Raw genomic sequence first — 19,354 nt, 5'->3', positions numbered from 1 at the left:
GGAGGAAGGAGGGAAGGGAGGCAGGGAGGGAGGGAGGAGGGAAGGAAGGAAGGAAGGAGCTTCTAACACTCTCATCCTTAAGTTTCCATATGTTTTTGGGGGTGTTTGGGAGTGGGAGGTATCGTTATGATGTGTCTGTAAGCTTTGCTGAGGCTGGTGGTGCACAGCCCTCCACCACAGACCTGTCCTGTCTGGGCCTCAGTTTCCCTTGCAGAAAACAGGGATAATCACACTAATCTGTCCGTGGTGTTCTCTGGAGTCCTACAGATGAAGGACCCCTTTATACATTCATTTATCTGTGTCCAAGTGTTGTTACTAGTTGCATTTTGTCTTGTTCTCTTTCCAACTCAGGTCTGTCTCTTTGCAGTTGTGGGTTGGGGCATGAAAGGTTAAATAGTAGCTGTGAAAATGCATCTGCTGAAGACAGCGATAGTGATTAGAATATTAATCTATAACCAGCAATATGTTTCTGTACTGCGTATATTTTTATAATCAGACATGTCACCAAGATACTCCGCTCTGAGTCATGCCCACTGGTTTTTACGTGGCGTATCAAGGAGACGGTGGCTTGAGAAGACACTGTGCTTTTTAGCACTGCACTGGCGAGCTGTGGTGTTTCACGTGGAAGGGACGCTGAGCCGACGTGGCTGATTGCTGGGCTGGATTTAATCTGGGCACAACGCAAAGTCCTCTGCTGGAATGCAGTTAGGTGGAGTATGAAATATTAATATGCAGTGATTAAAATGTCCTTTTCCAGTTGTTACAGTAAGGGAGCCAATAAGTGATGTGAAGTGAATATTGTGTGTGAGAAGAAACCCTAAATAAATGGGACAGAGAAGGCAAGGGAGGCTGTTTTCTCCAGAGGATGCCAGGCTTGCATGGGGCCGCACAATAGCACTTTGGACACGTTTTTTGAACGTGCAGTGCCAAGGGTTTTATAAGCTGCAAAATTAGAGCCTTGCAGGCCACTTGTTAAATGAAGGACATTGCTGATGTGGCCCAAAATCTCAGGGCAGTGCCGTGCTAGAAGCCCGGAGTCCCAGCCCCCCAGCCTTGGACAATGCTCTCTGCCAAACCCTGCTCTCTGCCTGGGCAGGGACAGCAGTCAGTGGGCAGATGGCACTGGGAGAGCATCCCATCTGCAGAGACGTCGGGTCCTCATTGGATTCCTCCCAAGTCTTTCCCAGTGGCGTGGCCATCACCTTGCCTGACCTTGAGTTTGCCATCTGGTGGCCCCGTCCCATTGCTCATCAGACACAGGCACGTCTCCTGGGCAGACCTGCAGTGTCCTGAGATGGCCCCAAAGCCGCTGGGGCTTCCACCAGGGAACTAAGGGAAAGGCTGTACTGAGGGAGGTAGGTGCTCAGCTCCCCACTCCATCACCAGTCCCCGCAATGGGTGGTGAAAGTCACTTCTCCCACCTCCAGCTTCTACAGCTGCAGGTTTTATCAGACTGGGGGGACCCAGCATCCCCTGGGATGGGGAGGAAAGGAGACAGCACAGGAGACAAGTACGACTGCAGGATGTGTGGAGGAAAGTCACAGGAGCCAGGCAAAGAGGGTGTGAGGTGGGGACAGGGGAGCAGGGACCTGGGAGAGGCACAGGTTCCCCTGCACCCCCCCACCTCCATGATGCTCATACCTTGGGAGATGCCTTAGGAGATGTCCTTCTCCAAGTGAAGATCCATCTAGTGCCTTATTGCCCACCTGAGAAACGTCTCAACTGCATCCAGCTCTTTTATTTTTGAAGCAAACGTACAGAGCGGAGGGTCCATTGACAGCAGCAGAGCTGGCTCATGTTGCACTCGCTGAGAGGGGCAGCCCACTAGATTTGGGGAAAAACACGTGGTGTATGCCCCCACACACCCCCATCCTACCCGAATCCTCTAGCCAGCCTCTTCTGTTCCCATGCAGAGGCGGCTTAACCCACATCCCTCCTACATAGGCTTAAGGAGCTCAGCACCCTGATGTAATTGGTGTTTGCAACTGCGAACAGCTGGTCAGAGATTTAGGCTGTTGTAAATAACACACTTCTGGGCTGGTTGGTATTTGGGGAGGGTTTGGGCAAACAGCAGCCTGGAGTTTTCTTGAGCTGGGACTGGAGGGGTAGCAGCTGTAAAACTCTTCAGCGATGGAGTATGAAAACAGAGACAGAAGTGCATTTTATTTAAGCGCTATATTTTATTTTGAGGAAGAGAGCATCCAAGTTGGGACATGGCAATGGGGGTGGGTGGCCTCCCAGAGCAGCGCAAGCTGGATGGTGGGGCTCCAAGGGCAGTGCTAAGGGCTCGTACCCTGCCCAGAGGCCGACTGCAAGACGAGATCCTCTGGGGACTGGGGATGGGGGACAGGAGGGCCATGGGTAGGTAGCAGAAGGGGCTGGGGACTTGCATAAATTCTGGCAGGTAAGCAAGGATGGAAAAGTGGGAGTGCGTCTTCTAGAGGGGCAGCAGCTAAGTGGGGCCAAGGACGTCCACGTAATGTGGCCTAGTGTGGGTGCAAGAGGTGCCAGGGCGTCAGGAACTGGAAACTCCAGGAGTCACCAAGTGTAAAGCCACATGTTGAAGACACTGTCCTGCAACATCGCTGAAACCCCAGGGCAGGGAGAGCCGCGGGTTCACATCAGGTCGGATGTGTCCTTAGGTAGCAAGACCAGCCGGGGCTACCTGGCCTGTCTACAGAAACCCTACGCACGTGCAGGCTTTCTGAAGGTCCTGCAAAGCCTCAGCCGGTCCCAGCAGGTTTAGGACAGAGATTCCCTGGGGACTGGCCATCCTGGAGAAGCCTCCAGCTGGGCTTTGTGCAGATACTCTGGATTTCTGCAAAACAAATCCTTGAAGGTCAAGCCGGGTACTCAAAATGACCGAAGAACTGAAAACACCCTTGGCTCTTCCTCCGTTTCTCCACCTCTGCACCAGGAATGGGGACAGTTTCCTTTGTGAACCTCTTCGAGACTGGACTGCAAAAATATGTTAAAATAGGTAGCGTTAAACGAGTGTTATTACGTAGGTTAGAACTTGGAGCAAGCTGAAGAGATTGGGCACCACTTGCCAAAGATGTGAGAATTTAATTCACTTAGATGCCTTTAAAAGTCCTGTCCATTGGTTATTTTTTCCAGTGTTTTTAGAAATACTGTGTCTGCCAGGAATTGCTTCTAAAGTAATAAAACAAAAGTCTCTGGCTCTTTTCATCCATAAGGGTGAAAGGGAAAATATAACAATCCAGACTCAGACAAAGTCTAGCTTTTTTTTTTAATTGGATTTAGCAGGGAGGTAATTTCCAGCCTCAGTGGTAGATTAACAGAGTCACAGGGGTTAGAGGCGGATGAGATTTATTGTGCCATTGCATCTTCCCCCTGCTCTGCGTAGAGGATCAGCCTTGCCAGGTATCTCCAACACTCTGCACGATCTGGCTTTAAATGATGAAAGGACTCGAGTGTCCAGTCCTTTCTGCTCTCAAAACTGAAAAGGCAGAGGTCTGCACGTCACAGCGTGTCTGTTCAGAGCTCGTTGACTGCAATTGGTGTTAAAACACTCCGTGTCTCCCCGGGTCAGGCTGCAGGCACCATCTGCGTGTGGGGCTGGGTGAGTCTCCTCTCTTGTCTCTTTACTTCCATGCTGGGCTGAAGTTTCAAATCCTGGAGATACAGAGCCAGTGGCAGCAAGCCCTAACGCATAGATGCTTGTCGGTATGGGCAGCAGTACCTTCAGGCAAAATGGGACCACGGGCAGGAGCGGCCCCCGCTGGGGATCCCAAGGGGCTGGTTAGCTCAGAAGGACATCCATCACCCGAGGAGCCAAAATGGGGCTCACCTGGCAAAGGGGTGAGATAGGTACAATGAAGTTATCCCCCCTAGCAGGTTTAAGAGGAGATAGAAGCAACCAGATATTTTGTGTCCTGTGGGGAAGTCTGTACAGGAGAAGACAAGGAAGAAGCAGGATTTGGGTTTTTTGGAAGTCTTGGGTGCAACCCCAAAAGCTCACCAGGCAATGTTGTGGCTTCTTCCCAGGCTCTGCCTACCTAGTGAGGAGGGTAGGAAAGACTAACTGTGTGGTTTAGGGCTTGGCAAAGCCAGAACATCACATACTGCTGGTGTCCGTGCCTCGGGCAGGCTGGGCTGTGGGCAAGCAAAGCCTGCCAGGACTTGGGGACCAGGGTGACAGGGTCCACAGGAGCTGCATCTGTGCAGCTGGGCAGCTGCCACTGTCCCCCCTTGGACCAAACTGCTCAGACAAACTTGAGCTTTGAGCCCAGAGAGCCAAAACCCCAAAACCAAGGGGTGCTTTAGCTCTGCCCAGTGCCGGGCAGGTGCTGTGGAGTACCAGGGAGGGGACACCAAGGCCCTGCAGTAGCAATGCATCCCCTGTGCCAGGCTCGGTGACCGCCTGGAATTGTGGACACCCCGGTGACGTTGGCCCAGGTGCTGGGGGTACCTGTGGGCACTGCTGGAAGGGGCTGGGGAAGAGCAGCGCCTCGACGGGCATCATAAAGTACCTTCCATAGCTCTGAGCTGACTTTTCCCAGGTAAAAACCACACACTATGTATGCAGCACACAGTAACGATCCCAAAGCATTCCCTCTGTTTCTGGAAGATGAAAATCAAACTGATGTCTTCAGACAGCTGTAATTTTTGCTGCAGAAATGTGAGCAGGCAACCTGAGAGAAAGCCAGACTGGCTTTCATTTCACACGATTTCCAGCCCTGTCCCTCGGTCCTCTTTGTCCTCAGAGGTGAAACCTGTTCGCAGGGACTGCCCATGCAATAGCTCGGACAAGAAACTTGGAGGATCATGCCATGCAGCTATGGGCATTGGGCTGGGGTGGCTTCCAGCTGATCTGGCTGATGGCTTAGTGATTTCCAAGCTAACAGTGACACCTCCTGTTTGCACAAAATTCAGCTCAAAGCCCAGCCTGTAAATGTGCAGGCAGGCAGCAGAGCGCAGATATCAGATAGGGGCTGCTTTGCCACTTAAATCTCTTCATTTGCATCCAAAAAAACTCAAGTCCTCTTCCAGCTGCAAGTGTGGATCCGTGGGGACCAGGCTGTCCCCGTGCATGGTGAGAGCTGGCCTGTCCTGGGAGTGCTCCGCAGGGGAAAAACCAGGGAGGTGAGCCTGAACAAAGGTGCTCAATGCAACCTGCTTTAAAAAGAACAGTCCTTTGACTTGTAATTCAGAATAGAGAGGTAATAGCATTAAAGCTTTTACTTTGATATAAAATTTATTTAAATCTTGGTTTGTCCCATAAAAGCAACCAGCTTACACCCAGAGTGTCAGCCTGATAAACAGGTTTTGTGCTGGCTGTTGCCTCCCCAACACACAGGGGCTCTCCGGAGATGGGATCCCCCCAGCTGTCACTAGCTGAAGCTGAGGAGCTGGTTCCCTTGCTCCAGGCTTGCTGGGAGATTTATCCCCCACCCCTTTTTGTAAGACTCTGACAATTCCCTTGCACACCTTCCTAACTCCCGATTTGTTCATTCAGGTGTTCAAGATGTCATTGAAGGTGCAGACGAGCAACATCACGAACAAGAATGACCCCAAATCCATCAACTCCAGAGTCTTCATTGGCAATCTCAACACAGCCGTGGTCAAGAAGTCAGACGTGGAGACCATTTTCTCCAAGTACGGCCGAGTGGTGGGCTGCTCCGTTCACAAGGGCTACGCCTTCGTACAGTACTCCAACGAGAGGCACGCACGCGCGGCTGTCCTGGGTGAGAACGGGCGTGTGCTCGCTGGCCAGACACTGGGTAAGTGCTTTCTTCAATCATTTTGGGTGTGCAGGTGCAACACGCGTTGGTTGCTCTATAGGGGATGGTCAAGGGATTGCCAGTTCAAGGTCAAACTGGGACATCGATCTGCAGATGAGGGTCAGGTCCAATGGTGGTGAGCAGGTCAGAGACAACCCAGTGATGACCGAGCAGGTCCATAGTGACAAGGCAGGTCTGAGGCCAGGCTGGGAAGTTAGCCAATGGGTCAGGACCAGCGGGGTCCATGGCCAGGCACTGGCATGGCTGTGACAGAGCTGGAGAGCAGCACTCCTACAACACAGCTCACGCAGGGGCTGAAGGCTCCTGGGTCCCATGTGAGGAGGGATCAGAAGTGAGGCTGGTCATGGCCATTCAGGCATATTAGTACCCTCAGGGCCCAAAACCTCATGTTATGGACACTGATTGTAGAAGCTAAAACCAAGTTCTGAATCATCCCAGGTCCTTGATCGGGTGGGGAAGAACAAGGGTGGGAAAAGACGTTGCCTGGTTCCCTTTCTGGGCCAGGCCTTACCCTTTGCCTGTCAAGAGAGGTGATAGTCTAACTCAGGCTAGATCAGACTAACTTTAGCCAGCTGATGTTCAATGAGATAACTTCCTCCTTAGACACATGGAAGTCTCACATCTGCACTGCTGTGTGATAAGAAATAACAAACAAAACCACCGCGCAGCTGCTCCCGGCTGCATCCTTATTTTGCAGATTACTCTGAAGTGTCACATGCTGAGAGGCTCTTGTCACCAGCTCTAAGCTGAGAATTGGAACTGGATACAGTATGTTTAATGAAAAATTGTTATTTCCAAGCCTGCTGCAGGCAGTGGTCATTGGGCACCCAGGAAAGCGATTTGCAGCCCATTCCCACCCTGCTGCTGGCGCAGCAGTCTGAAATAAAAAGTTGCATGCTAGATCTGATCTTTAAGACAGTGTGCTGTTTCCATCCGTGGTTTATTCAAACACAAGAAACTTCTTTTCACTCCTGTTATGTTCCAGAGAGCGGAGCTGCAGACGGAGGCAAAGCGCAGTGTGCCAGGGATGCTTCCAGCCCACGTGTGCAGGGTCTGTAGCTATGACAAAGAGGGCCTTGGGGAGCAAAGGAGCTTGTTGTGATGCTCCAGAGAGATACAGGAGATGCTAAGAGACAGGCAACACTTGCCCACTTAGCTGAAGAGAGAGATGAAAGGTTTACCATGGTAGGAGCCTCTTACTCTCCTCTCAGTGCTGGTCCCAGAGGTCTGACATGCCAGCAAGACAAAAGGACTGTATTATAGCTGGGAGTCCTCCACATACCCAGGATGAGGTGCAAATTCAGCTCCCCTTCATCTGCCTTCCCTTCATGGGCCAGTCTTGCCACAGAAGAGCTCAGCAGGCTTTCCTTTGCTGTTCATGGACCAGTATAAACACCGTGACACTCCCCTTTCAGGAGAATCCAGCAGAGAAGAAGAGCTGAACAATGGGGTTAGAAAAAGTCTTTGCACAAAACAAGGTAGAAAGTCCCCCCCTTAAAAAAGAGGAGATGATGGCCACATAGGAATGTGGAGAGAAAGGACAGGATGGGACCGGCAGGGGACATGGCAGACACGTTGCTGAAGAGACTGTCCCTCCTTCTGCTCATGGGCAGGGTTTTAGGGGGGTCCATCGAGGTGATGATCGAACTCCCCTCCCCAGGTGGGCAGCAGGAAGGTAGGCTGCTTTCAGCTAGTAACTTCAGCAGGGTGCAGCCACGCGATCCTGTGGAAGAGCTGCAAACCATGACTGCCAGGCAAACGACTGCGTTTGGCATGGTGGGAGCCCATGGGGAATCACCACCCGCACGGTGAGGCAGCGTGGCTCAAGGTGGTGCCGGGTGGAGGGGCAAAGTACCCCACCCTGCTCCGGGACAGCAGCTCTCGATGGTGCAAGGCCACCTGTCCCCAGTGCCAGCAGGTTGTCACTCAGCAGGACAGCATCCCTCTCCGAATCGTGAGCCACTCCTGCATGGCAAGCACTTGCTGTAATGACTCAGTTGTAGCAGCCCTGCCTGGCACAGTTTGAGTGAAATTGCCTTTCCTGCCTCAAATACTCAGATGGGAAAGAGAATTTGCACCATCATTTAAGAAATGGGAAAGCATCCTAGTTTTGCCTGTGACGTGAGTGCTGGGCCTGCCTCTTGTCTGAGTGGGTATGTAGTGGAAGGGTCTTATATCTCCCCCCCAGCATCCATCAAGGCTCTTGCAAGTCCTTTTACCAGATCATGAAAAAGCTGGTCCTTGCAGAAACCTTTAAGTGAATGACTTCAGCTCTCAGTGGTACTTTGCCTCCTCCAGGAGCACAGCTGGCTGCGCTGCCGTGGGACAGTTACACGTGCCGGTGGTGGCAGGAGGGTTCAGCCCTCCATCTGCTCCCCAGTGCCAATGATGATTTGCAGGTGACATTTTCCAGCACATACCAGAATGACTGAGCAAAACAAGCAGCATCTTTCTAGCTTGCATCTCCCAGCTAAGGTCAGCTCTCAAGCATTTCTTAATAGCATTTCTTCCATTTATTCTTTTTCCTTCTTCCTCTGTCACCAGAGATGCAAACAATCAAACTTGCATTTTAATTGATCAGCAAGATACTGAGTGCATCACAAAATGGAGGTGTTTGAAACCCTGGCTGTAGCCCATCCTGTGCTTGGACGTGGACTGCTCGGCCAGGCAGGTCCTGACAACCTCTGTGCTTTCTCCAGAAGCTCCCAGACACCCCAGTCGTTGCAGGACACAATTACCATTCCAGTGGGGGAGCTCTGCACTGGAAGCTGGCTCCACACCATAACCTCACCCCACCATGTTGGCTGGGCAAAGCATGACCTCCGCATTTCGTGTGGGCAAAGGTGCCTGGATATAAGCAGGAGGGATAGATGCTGCCTTGGGGTGGGCAGATGGATTCAGTGATGCAGAGGAGGGAGGCAGAATGGGAATGAGATGCAAAATCTGTCCAGGCTGATGTACTTGCTGACCTCTTGTCTCTCCTTGTGCACTGTCAAGGGAATCCTGAGGGATCTGACTGCCCATCACCACTATAGGTTGAACGTATAAATTTCCTGCTCTGTCTGCATGCACTGATGGAGGCTCCACAATGCTATTGCTAGCAATGCGTATCAGCAAATTGTCATTATCCACCATTGGCCTTCCATTGCGTCTCCCTTGAAGGGTGTTTGTTAATCAGCATGGTGCTGTCATGAGCTCTCCATTTTGCAAGAAAAGTGATGGCAGCTGGCAAGATGCACCCTGACAGCAAAAAGGGTTCACGATAAGGGAACTGGACCTGAGCAGGGATGTGTTCTGGGATGCACCAAGGAAGAATTTATTCCTTTCTTCCTTTACAGTAAGCAGCATTGCGTTGCTCAACACTCAGAAAGGCAACCGCGTGCGTAACGTTCACACTGGCAGCGGTTGTCCACGGACCTGTCCTAGGGCCACGCACGTCCTTGCTAGCTTTCAGGCCCAAGGCTTTTCTGCATTCCCCTTAGAAGTTTAGTGTGGGAGGATGGAGGGTGAAAGGCAGCACAGAAAACACACGCTATGATCTGAATGTGCCTCCAGAGGAACATTCAATGTAATAGCCGAGCGACACCCTAATACCGTGCTTGTTATGCAAGCTTATAAATAGGCTCAGCTCCAGCTTCAGTAGGAATGACGTCTCTTGCTAGACCCTAAAAGGCAGTCTCATTGCACAGCACGACATCTGGGCAGTGGGAACATGTCTGTGCTCCTCCGGGGCTGTCCCCCACGTGTGCAGCCTGTACTCCTCCTGCTCGGGTTCTTTCAGCAGTGGTGCAGCTTTCTTGTGCTCCTGAAGACGATTTTCTTGGTTACTAATGAAGTCAGCAGATCGTTCACTTTGGATCACTTTGCAAGCTCTTTATTTTGATGGTGAGTGGACCAGCCTGTCCACATTTCTTCCTGAAGTCCCTTCATGCGGCATGAAAAAAGCAACAATTAGTAAGCTTAAACCTGCTGAGTTTTGTGGCATATCCTGCAAGCCCTGAAGAGGTGAGAACTGAAATATCCCAATTTGCAGTCCCAAATCCACCAGCCCTCAGCCCCAGATGGAGACCTTCAAGTCCACCTGCACCTCAGAGGCTGTAACTTGTTCCAGCAGCGTAGCAGAAGGACCTGCCCCAGTGCTGTGGGGCAGCCCCTGTCCAGCCCCATGCAAATGGTGCTTTTGGAAATCCTGTCTTGCCTGGCTCAGAGCTGGCATGCCAGGAGGTCTGACACCTATTTAGACAGAAAGGACCTGAAGAACAGAAAAAGTTTAGGGCTGATTGGAGAAGCCAGCAGGGAATTTGCTCACTCCTAGGCCAAGAAACGAAGAGGAGGTGAGGCCTCGTGCTCCCAACAGCTCACCTCTCTGCGGCCACGCTCAGCGTTAGATTACCAGGCTCTCAGCAGCCTCCATGAAATTGGCTGTATCGCTTTATTCTCACATCAAAAGCACGTTTGGCACCGAGACCGAGGAGCGAAATTTCCTCAGCGGATTAGAAGAGCTCATTCTCACCTCCCTTGGTAGGAGATGCTCCTCTGAGATCAGCTGGGCTGGCTGCACCCTGGGCAGCTTTTAACGCGACCCAGCCCACAGTGATGCCCACCTGGCTTGTGCTTAGCATCCATTTTTATTCTAGAAGAAGCAAGGGATAAATTGTTAGCAGCTAGCAGCATGCAGGAGTTTTATATATTGTCCGTGTCTTACAACAGCACTGAGTTCTCCTGAGAAGCCTGTCCTGAATTTGTGTGCGTGGGTTAGACCACGTACAGGGCGTTGGCTTAAAAAATAAATGGTTAGTAGGTTTGTAAAGGAAAAGGAAGAGGCTTGCCAAATGCAAGATTATATTTGCCTTCTTGTGGGGGTCCAGCAGGGCCCCAAACAGGCTAAAAGCAGGTGGAAATGCGATGGGAGGTGTGGAGGAGTTTGTTTCTGCTGATGGCGGGGCTGTGCACAGCCTCCCTTGCTCCACGGTTGGGTACGGCTGCCGGTGAGCATGGACGTGCCGTGTCACAGCTGCGTGTCCGTTCATTGCAGATATCAACATGGCCGGGGAACCTAAACCCAACAGACCTAAAGGGCTGAAGAGAGCAGCCTCCGCGTTGTACAGGTAGGTCTCCACCGCACCCCCTCCCTGCGGCGAGGTCTCTGGGCTGGTATTTGCCTTCTGGTTGGGGCTGATTCTCACACACCCCCAGGCTGCTGCCCCGAGCGCGCTGGCCCCTACCCCAGGCAGCCCTGTGCCGCTGTTGCACGTTCAGATCTTCTCCTCTTACGGGCTTCTTGGCCTCTGAAGTGCCCCTCGGTGCTAGGCTGCAGGGAGGAGAGCCAGCAAGAGGCATCAGCAGCAGACCCAAGGTTGACCAACGCCCATGACGTTGCGGGACTCTGCCTGGGCATGGTCCAACCTATGAATGGTGTTGGACCTGGAGATCATTGGAGAAAGTTGGGCAGTACCTGCTTTAACCACATCGGAGGTCTTGAAAGAGGTGTACCAACAGGAGCGCTCCCCTCCAGCCCCAGCTCCTCCAACTGGGGAGTAGGAGTGGGGCACAGTGGCACATGCTGGGTGTTGAGGGAGAACAGGGAACAGGGAGCATTTAGGGTTTGGCAAGAGAAGAATGACAGGGAAAGGGAGAGAAGAAAGGAAGAAAATGGGAAGCCCTTGGGGCAACAAATGGAGGTGGACCAAGGAGGTGGCCAGGGGAAGCCCCAAGGGAGCCTGTGCTGTGGAGCAGGGATCAAGGGAACAGGAGGGACAAGTAGGAGGTGGAGTAGGTCTGTGGGAGATGTAGTGTGTTACCGATGTGAGAGTGAGCCTTCAGTGCTGCTGTTGCCAGCTCTAGAGACTTTATCAAGATTTTCACAAGAAGTGAAGAATTTCATTTAAGCCCCAGAGTCTGGAGTCATGGGAATATGAGAGAAACTCATTAACTTCTTGCTCCTGTGGTTGCAGAAGGGAAAACTTGAAAAGGTATTTGGAGAGTACCCTGCAGGTTCAAGAACCTAGAAACAAATAACAAAATCCCAAAATGTGTTTTATTTATAAATTCTTCTTATTTTTATGCCAGTCTCATGGTATGGAGACTGGGGCACTGAGTCAGGATTTAGAAGGTGTGACATTGGGAAGAAGAGGCTAAAAATCAGTGTCAGGGTTATAGGTAGGTGTAATCAAAAGGAAATAATGAGAGAACTGTGGATTTTTCTACAAAAACAAAAAAAAAGTGAGGTGGATGAATAGAAATGAAAAAAACGTATGATTTGGACTCAGCCACACAGTCCAACACCGGTATGCTATCAAATGGCAAACCTCAGTGGTGGCAGCGCTCTTCTGGCATAGACAAGCCCACCAGATCTTCAGCAACCCTCCCACCACCACCCGTAAGGCATCTGTTGAGACCTTCTACGAGTCTCTCAGCTGAGCTCTTTCTTTGCAGCTTTCACTAGGCAAGTTTTTCTTCCCACCCTTGGACCTTCACCAGAACTTGGCCCTCTGGATTCACAGGGGACACCAGTTGAGGGGAAGTAGACTCTGCATTACCCACACTGATGTATGGAAATAGAGATGACACAAATCTTTCTATCTAGCTGCACGTATACTACTTAAGTGATGCTGGTAGCCATAACGCAAATCAATTCACTCCATACATCTTGCAATAAAGAGCATTTCATTTACTATTCATCCGTGCCTTGACTGTTAATCCCTTTCTGTTGAAATGACCAATATTTCAGACTTCCAGGCAGCCATGTAGATGAAGAGAGAGCGAACGAGAAATGTTTGCTTCTTCCCACAAATACGAATATGCTAAAATATGGGCCAGAGAACTGCACTGCTCTGAGCTTCTGCAATATTTCATTGCAGATTGGCTGTCAGATTTAAACTTTGCCATCTGGACTAGCAGAACTTACGATATCTCACAGAAATCAGGGAATCCAGGTTTGCAGTCAGCTGTGGTTATAGCTTCCCTGACCGTCATAAATTTTTCTAAATGTTAGACTTCAAAAGTCACAGCACTATAATTTATAGAAATGCTGTGTTAAACACATAAGATTATTTTTTCAAAGGATGGGGTTTTGCTTTGCCTCACTCTAAGTCTGTGTGAGAGAGGGTCGAGGAGAAGGGAATGGAAGGGAAATCTCATTTTGGCCATAAGGGAAGCAACGACCTTGACAGTCTTACTTAATCCCCCAGCCCAGGGAGTATCTGGGTGTTTAATAGAAATCCTTTGGGATGTAGCCCTCCATCGACCTCCAATAGGTGAAACATACACCCAGGTTCATGACATCATGTATTTTCTCAGGTCTCTCCACAAGAGGGACCTTCGGTTAACATAAAACCTTGCTGTCATCACTGCTCCGACTCTCTCCCTCCCTCTGCCTCTGGCATTTGCCAGTGTCCCTTTGCACATGGAAAGTCCCCTGGGTGCTCCTGCCTGGCACCCCGACCACCGCTGCTGAACGCGGGCGTGCCCGGAGATACTGCTAATGAGTTAATGAAGATGACTGGGAAATGGACTTGTACTTTGACCATGTCCCCCAGCTATTCACATATTGTGTCTCAAAACCCCTTGCCTTCTGGCAATACTTTTCTTGCCTGCATAGCAAAGGTCTGGACAGGATTTCCTGGGGCATTTTGGGCCACGTTCGGGTCAGCGACAGTGGTCCTGCTGTGCTGTGAGTTGGCTGCCTGTTGCCGTGGGCTAGGAAGGGCAGGTGGCTCTGCCCCAGGGCAGTGGGGTCTGCCAGTGCTGCAGTTGACCTTTGGAGGCACAAATCTCTACCCTTCCCTGTAATGCTGGTGCTAATGTTGCTCTGTAGCCAAAAGGACCGCGAGGACAACCTAAACAAGAACCGCAAGAGCAACCAAGTGTCTGGCAGCTCAATGGCCCAAGGAACTGTCTCCAAAATGGTGACAGACACAAACCACTGCTGACTTATTTTCACAGTCTACAGATGCAAGTGGGCAATGTCCTTCCAGCTCAGCTGGCATTCGCAGAAGGAGGACTTGGGTTTTTTGAAAGTCTTGGATGCAACCCAAAAAAGCACACCAGGAAATGTACCCATTATGATCCCTGCAGAAAGCTGGTGTCAGCCCATCTCCAAACAGATCCACTCCTCCCACATCTCGGCAGCGATGCTGGGAGCAAGGACACCCCGGCAAGCCCTAGTGCCAAATCCACACAAACAAGGCTGAGAAACAACCCCAGGGCAGAGGAGGATGCGAGCAATGGCACCCAGACCCAGCAGACCCAACGTCAGCAGTAAGGATGTGCGTGCTGTCCCAGCCTACAGCAGACCCACTGCAGCCCAGACATCTTGGAAATGCCGGGCTCCCTTCCCACGTTTCTCTCTGGCTTCCTTCTCCCATAGCTATTTGCAGGAGGAAGGAATCATAGAATCATAGAATCGTTATGGTTGGAAGAGACCTCAAAGATCATCAAGTCCAACCATCTACCCAACGCCACCATGCCCACTAAACCATGTCTCGAAGCACCACATCTAAATGTTTTTTGAACACCTCCAGGGATGGCAAGTCCACCACCTCCCTGGGGAGCCCATTTCAATGCCTAATGACTCTTACAGTGAAGAAGTTCTTCCTAATGTCCAACCTGAACCTCCTCTGGTGCAACTTGAGACCGTTTCCTCACACCAGAGACAGAAGATGGCAAAAGCTCACTATCTGATCAATGCCAGATTTTCCAAGTAGCTTTCCAGCGGGTATTATTTCTACTGCTGCAATAATTAAGGTTGTGCAACCATTAGTAGAAGGATGTGAGCTGGGCACAACATGTCAGTTGTGATTATCGGTGCGGGCTGTCAGCCAGTAATTAAAAGCACAGCCGCTCAAATGTACATTTGCTATTCAGGTACGTGCTCAGAAGTAGCACCACACATGTAATGTAAAGGCAGCAGATACAAACAATTGCCTTTCAATTATGAATATTTGTGTGTTGAACCTTTGTGAGTCATTAATAAATGTTATTTAATTACTAAAGAAAAACAAAGGAGAAGAAGTACATCGGGAGGTGGAAGCATCGTGTTACTTGACACAGCCTTACAGCCTTCTGCTGCCTCTCACTCTGATTGTCCATGCTTTAGTTTTAAAGGGCACAATGTCACCAACTGATTGAAAAATGACAAAAATTACTCCTGTACACAAAGGAAGGCCTGACAGGTCACTGAAAAATGATCCGTCGGTCTCGGGAAGGTTTACCCTACGTGCAGTGAAATTTTCAGGCACACAACGTGCAGGTAAATCACCCACGCTAAGGCACTCACTTTTACTAGCTTTTTTTCTGCATTCATGTTGGAAGACCTGCCGTTTGTTCAAAGCCTGACTTCCAAGGATGCTGGTGAAAGCATCCAGCCACTGCCTCCCTGGCATCATCTGTTCAGCCATGCCCTGACTGGCACGTTATGGCAGGGTCATACAGTCACGGACTTCCGAAAATCCCTTGTTTCAGCCCCCTGCCTTCCTTGAGGGCTGTCTCATGATTAGCAGGTATTGAAAGTGATACTACCAGAGGCTGAGATCAGAGTATCTGCTGTCCCACACCGCACCAAGTCTAAAGGTGGATTCGTCTCGTGCAAGTTCATCCCTCTATGCTGTCAAGGCTTTCATGTGGTCTGGTTGTCTGGACTCGCTTTATGCTTGCTGGATAAAAAAGTGAAGCCAAGTGAGATGAATCCCACTGTTTTGAGGAAGTCAGGACCAGCTCCCCAGGATAATTATACCTCTAATTCCTTTTGAAAGAAGTGGAAGTATCTCCAGTCTCCTGAGGATTCGAGGCCAGGGCAGAAGCGCCCCATTCACCTTCTTGCGTTTCACCCACAAATATTAGTAGATGCTCTTGGACCCACTGCCCTGCAGATCAGGCATGTTGTAAGACAGATCCATTGCCTCTGTAAACAAGTTGCAAAACTAGGCCAGTAGTGATTTCCACCAGAAAAACACAAGGCTGCCCAGCTTTGCTCACATATTGCCTACTGCAAATAGCGTAGTAAGGTTTACAGTGTTTATTAGCCATTTCATATACCAAACTGCTGTTTTGACTAGTCTTGAAAAAGGCTTAGGACTTCACCTGAGATTTTAGGCTTCTCCATCCTTCTCCAGTCCACACCAGGTTGGATCTACAGGTGCTTGAGGCCAGGCTTCGTCGTGTTGGTGCTGGAGCCAAGCCCAGGAGTGAGCCGTAGGTGCCCAGATGCCACAGGGCAGGGTTGGTGATGGAGATGGAGGGTGCCCACCCTGTTTGGGGCTTCATTCGCTGTTCCTAGATGGAAGGCTTTGTGCGGGACAGCGCTGATAGCAGCAGGGCAATGCCCATGCGATGGGGTTGGAGCTGCAGCTCTTCTCCATCCCCATCTCTCCAGGGAACCAGCCATGTGCTGAGCCCATGGTGTCCACAGCTCTACCACCGGAGAGCGAAGGCTTGGAAGAAAAGCCAGCTCAGACCAGGAGCATGAATAAAGTGAGGAGAAAGGAGTACAGGCATTTCAAAATTTTGCCAAATGCCCCCAAACTTTGTGTTGTTTACGAGCAAATGGTCTAAACCTGCCTCATGGTCTCCAAGCCACAGTGAGCTTCCCACCAAGAGCGACAGCCCATGGAGGGAGTTTTTGCCATAGATAAAGACACTGCTTCATCCCACTTGGAGTCCTTGAGCCGTAGAGAGATGCCACTGTCTTCTCTTGCCTGTGGCTACAGAGAACATTGGCTCCAGGGCACTGCTGGAGCGAGCCAGAAGCAGTTCACCAGAGCCTGTCAGGATTGACAAATATTACAAAATTGCAGCAACTTCATTGAAGTTGCATTTAAGGAAAAAAAAAAGAAAAAAGAAGTGGGGGAGTCTGACGGTGTAGAAGCATCCTAGTTCAATTTTCCTGTCAAATGACTTCCTATTTCTGTGTTTATTGGATTCAGACAGAACTGGAGTCAAACATCCTTGGTGATCAAAATAGATTGGCAGGCTGAGGGGAGCTATTTTCTTGGAGATATTCTGTATTTTCAGGTTTCATCCCAGGTTAGAACAAAAATCAAGTTACCAGTCATGAAAATCACCATGAAAATACATTTCCTCATTCCATACTGCCCATCTCCTCAGCCATACAAACAGGCTGGTTATATTCCAGCAAGAGCTGACGTGGTAAGAATTACCTTTCCCTTTCAATTCAGAAGAGCGCACAAAGGGATAAATACGGATCAGGCAGTGGTTGTGACAGAAGGCTGCCAGGATATTCATTTCTCTTCTGTGAACCCAGCAGAAATGTTGTCTACAAGTCAGGTCGGAAGCAGGAGATGCCAAGGCTGAAAAGATGTTGAAATTCATCTATGCAGAGACTGTCAGCAAAATGGCTATTTTTCATCGTACAGTTGAATTCAGAAGGGTTATGGTGATAACACTTCCACAGTCACATCTCCAACCCCCATCCCCCCTCCTGCCAGTGCTGCTTGCTTGGCAGCGAGACCCTGTGTTCAGCATCCTGGCCAGCCATGGGTGCCACGGCCAGCAGCTGCTCAGAGATAAGATCCAGCTTTAAAACGTATCTCCTCACTTCAAGTCACCGTGGCAGTGCACAATGGTGGCAGCAAACCCCAAAAGAGGCAGTAGGTGCAAATGCTGTCTTGTTGTCCTTAACCCCTTGCACCAACTGTCTTTGGCCCCAGAGGAGCCCTGCTGTCTCCAACCACCCAGAGTGTGCTTTGGGTCCCCCCCAAGGCATAGGCTGAGCCTCCGCATGCTGCCACAGGCTTCTGGAGAACCCAAGGAGCACCTAAGGAGCATGAAAAAAAAACAAACCACATTTAAGAAACCAACCAGTTACTGAAACTAAACATTGGGTGGGAAGCCCAGTACCAGCATAGGCAGGACAGGTGTCCTGGGTCAAGCCTGGAATTTCTGGTCCAATCCACACTTCTCACCAGCCATCCTGGCCAGCCACACATTCTTCATGTTACTTCTTGCCTAAGATGCAGGACACCGAATTTACTCTCAGCAACATGCCTGAGTGCTCATCCTTCTTTCTCCCCATGCCCCAGTTTCTCCTGGCTCAGAGTCCTTCCCTCTCCCCATCAGTCTCTCTTTCTTTCCATTAGATTTTGGGGTTTTTATAAGCCACTTCAAACGATTTCACGATGCAGGACAGACTCTTTCCTTTCAAGGCCTGCAATAACCATTCTCTTTGTTCAGTGCAGAGAGGAGGGAGTGTCAGCATAACTTCTTTTTTAACCAGCATTAATTCAGCCAGCAGCACACAAGGGAACCAGACGCTGTGTTTAGCTGGAGGTAGCTGGTACGTTCAGCATCGTTGCTCTTCTCTGCTGCTGAGAGTGTGCTGGGGCATCAGGCAGCACCAGAGCTGGCCTTGCCTCTGAAGAGCTGTGGTTGCCCACTGTAACCGCCTGGTTCATGTTGCCTTGTGAAAAAAACAGCTGCAGGAAGAGCGAAAGTGTGTTACTGGGTCTCCAGGGAGTGAGAAATGCATTGCTCCAACTTTGGGTTAAAATGCAGCTCAAGCTTAAGAAAACAGGACGCGGGCAATGTCTCGCTGGGAGGAGAGATGTTTAAACATCATCCATAGCAAAGATGTTAAAATACTAAATATCCCCTTCTTCCTGACTTCTCCCCCAACAATTATATATGATATGAAAAAAAATTGTACAAGGATGACAGCAGGGCAGTGCCCTCCTGACACAGGCACAGTCCCGCTGTACAAAAGGCAGGATGGAGGGCTATCAGCAGTGCCATGAGAACAGTTCAACTGATGCTTGACAGACACAACCCATTAGCCGTACTTTCAACTTCTCTGCATGGCCGGCTGGGGAGGGGGGGTTGGTCCTTGCTCCCCAGACTCAGCCATCGCTTCAACGGACATCGCCACAGGGTGTACGTGGACATTTCACCCCACCCTAGTTTGTAGGTTTTAATCCACCCACGCATCTTCTTGCTCTACCTTGAGCTAACCAGGTTAACACTCTGATGCCCAGCATCACCCTGTCCAGTGCGTTCAGGCCTCCAGTCTTTCTGGACAGGCTGGACAAACCTTTCTTTCCAGGACAACCTGGACAGGCTGGAGAGTTGGGCAGAGAGGAACCTGGTGAAGTCCAACAAGGGCAAGTGTAGGGTCCTGCACCTCGGAAGGAATAACCCCACGCACCAGTACAGACTGGGGGTTCACCTGCTGGAGAGCAGCTCAGCAGAGAAGGACCTGGGAGTCCTGGGGGACAACAAGTTGCCCATGAGCCAGAAATGTGCCCTCATGGTCAAGAAGGCCAGTGGTACCTTGGGGAGCATGAGGAAGAGTGTGTCCAGCAGGTCGAGGGAGGGTCTCCTCCCCCTCTACTCTGCCCTGGTGAGGCCACATCTGGAGTGCTGTGTCCAGTTCTGAGCTCCCCAGTTCAAGACAGACAAGGAACAACTGGAGAGAGTCCAGCGGAGGTCAGCGAAGATGATGAGGAGACTGGGGCATCTCCCTGATGAGGAAAGGCTGAGGGCACTGGGTCTGTTCAGCCTGCACAAGACTGAGAGGGGATCTCATCAATGCTTATAAATACCTTAAGGGTGAGTGTCAAGGGGATGGGGCAAGACTC

The 19,354-nt window shown here is 50.6% G+C and overlaps 1 protein-coding gene across 1 annotated transcript in view; it reads left to right on the top strand.

Annotated features, from left to right (window-relative positions):
* The first annotated feature begins 5,488 nt into the window (after positions 1-5,488).
* The window catches only part of RALY (RALY heterogeneous nuclear ribonucleoprotein), a 22,145-nt gene continuing 8,279 nt past the window's right edge, over positions 5,489-19,354 (top strand). Inside the window, exons 1-2 of the mRNA XM_009708398.1 lie at positions 5,489-5,744; positions 10,801-10,873. Coding sequence (XP_009706700.1) covers positions 5,489-5,744; positions 10,801-10,873 — 329 coding nt within the window. The remainder of the gene's footprint in view (positions 5,745-10,800; positions 10,874-19,354) is intronic.

This window comes from Cariama cristata, unplaced genomic scaffold, assembly GCF_000690535.1.
Source record: "Cariama cristata isolate BGI_N322 unplaced genomic scaffold, ASM69053v1 scaffold16179, whole genome shotgun sequence".
Taxonomy (NCBI): Eukaryota; Metazoa; Chordata; class Aves; order Cariamiformes; family Cariamidae; genus Cariama; species Cariama cristata.
This window is presented reverse-complemented; position numbering and strand designations above follow the sequence as displayed.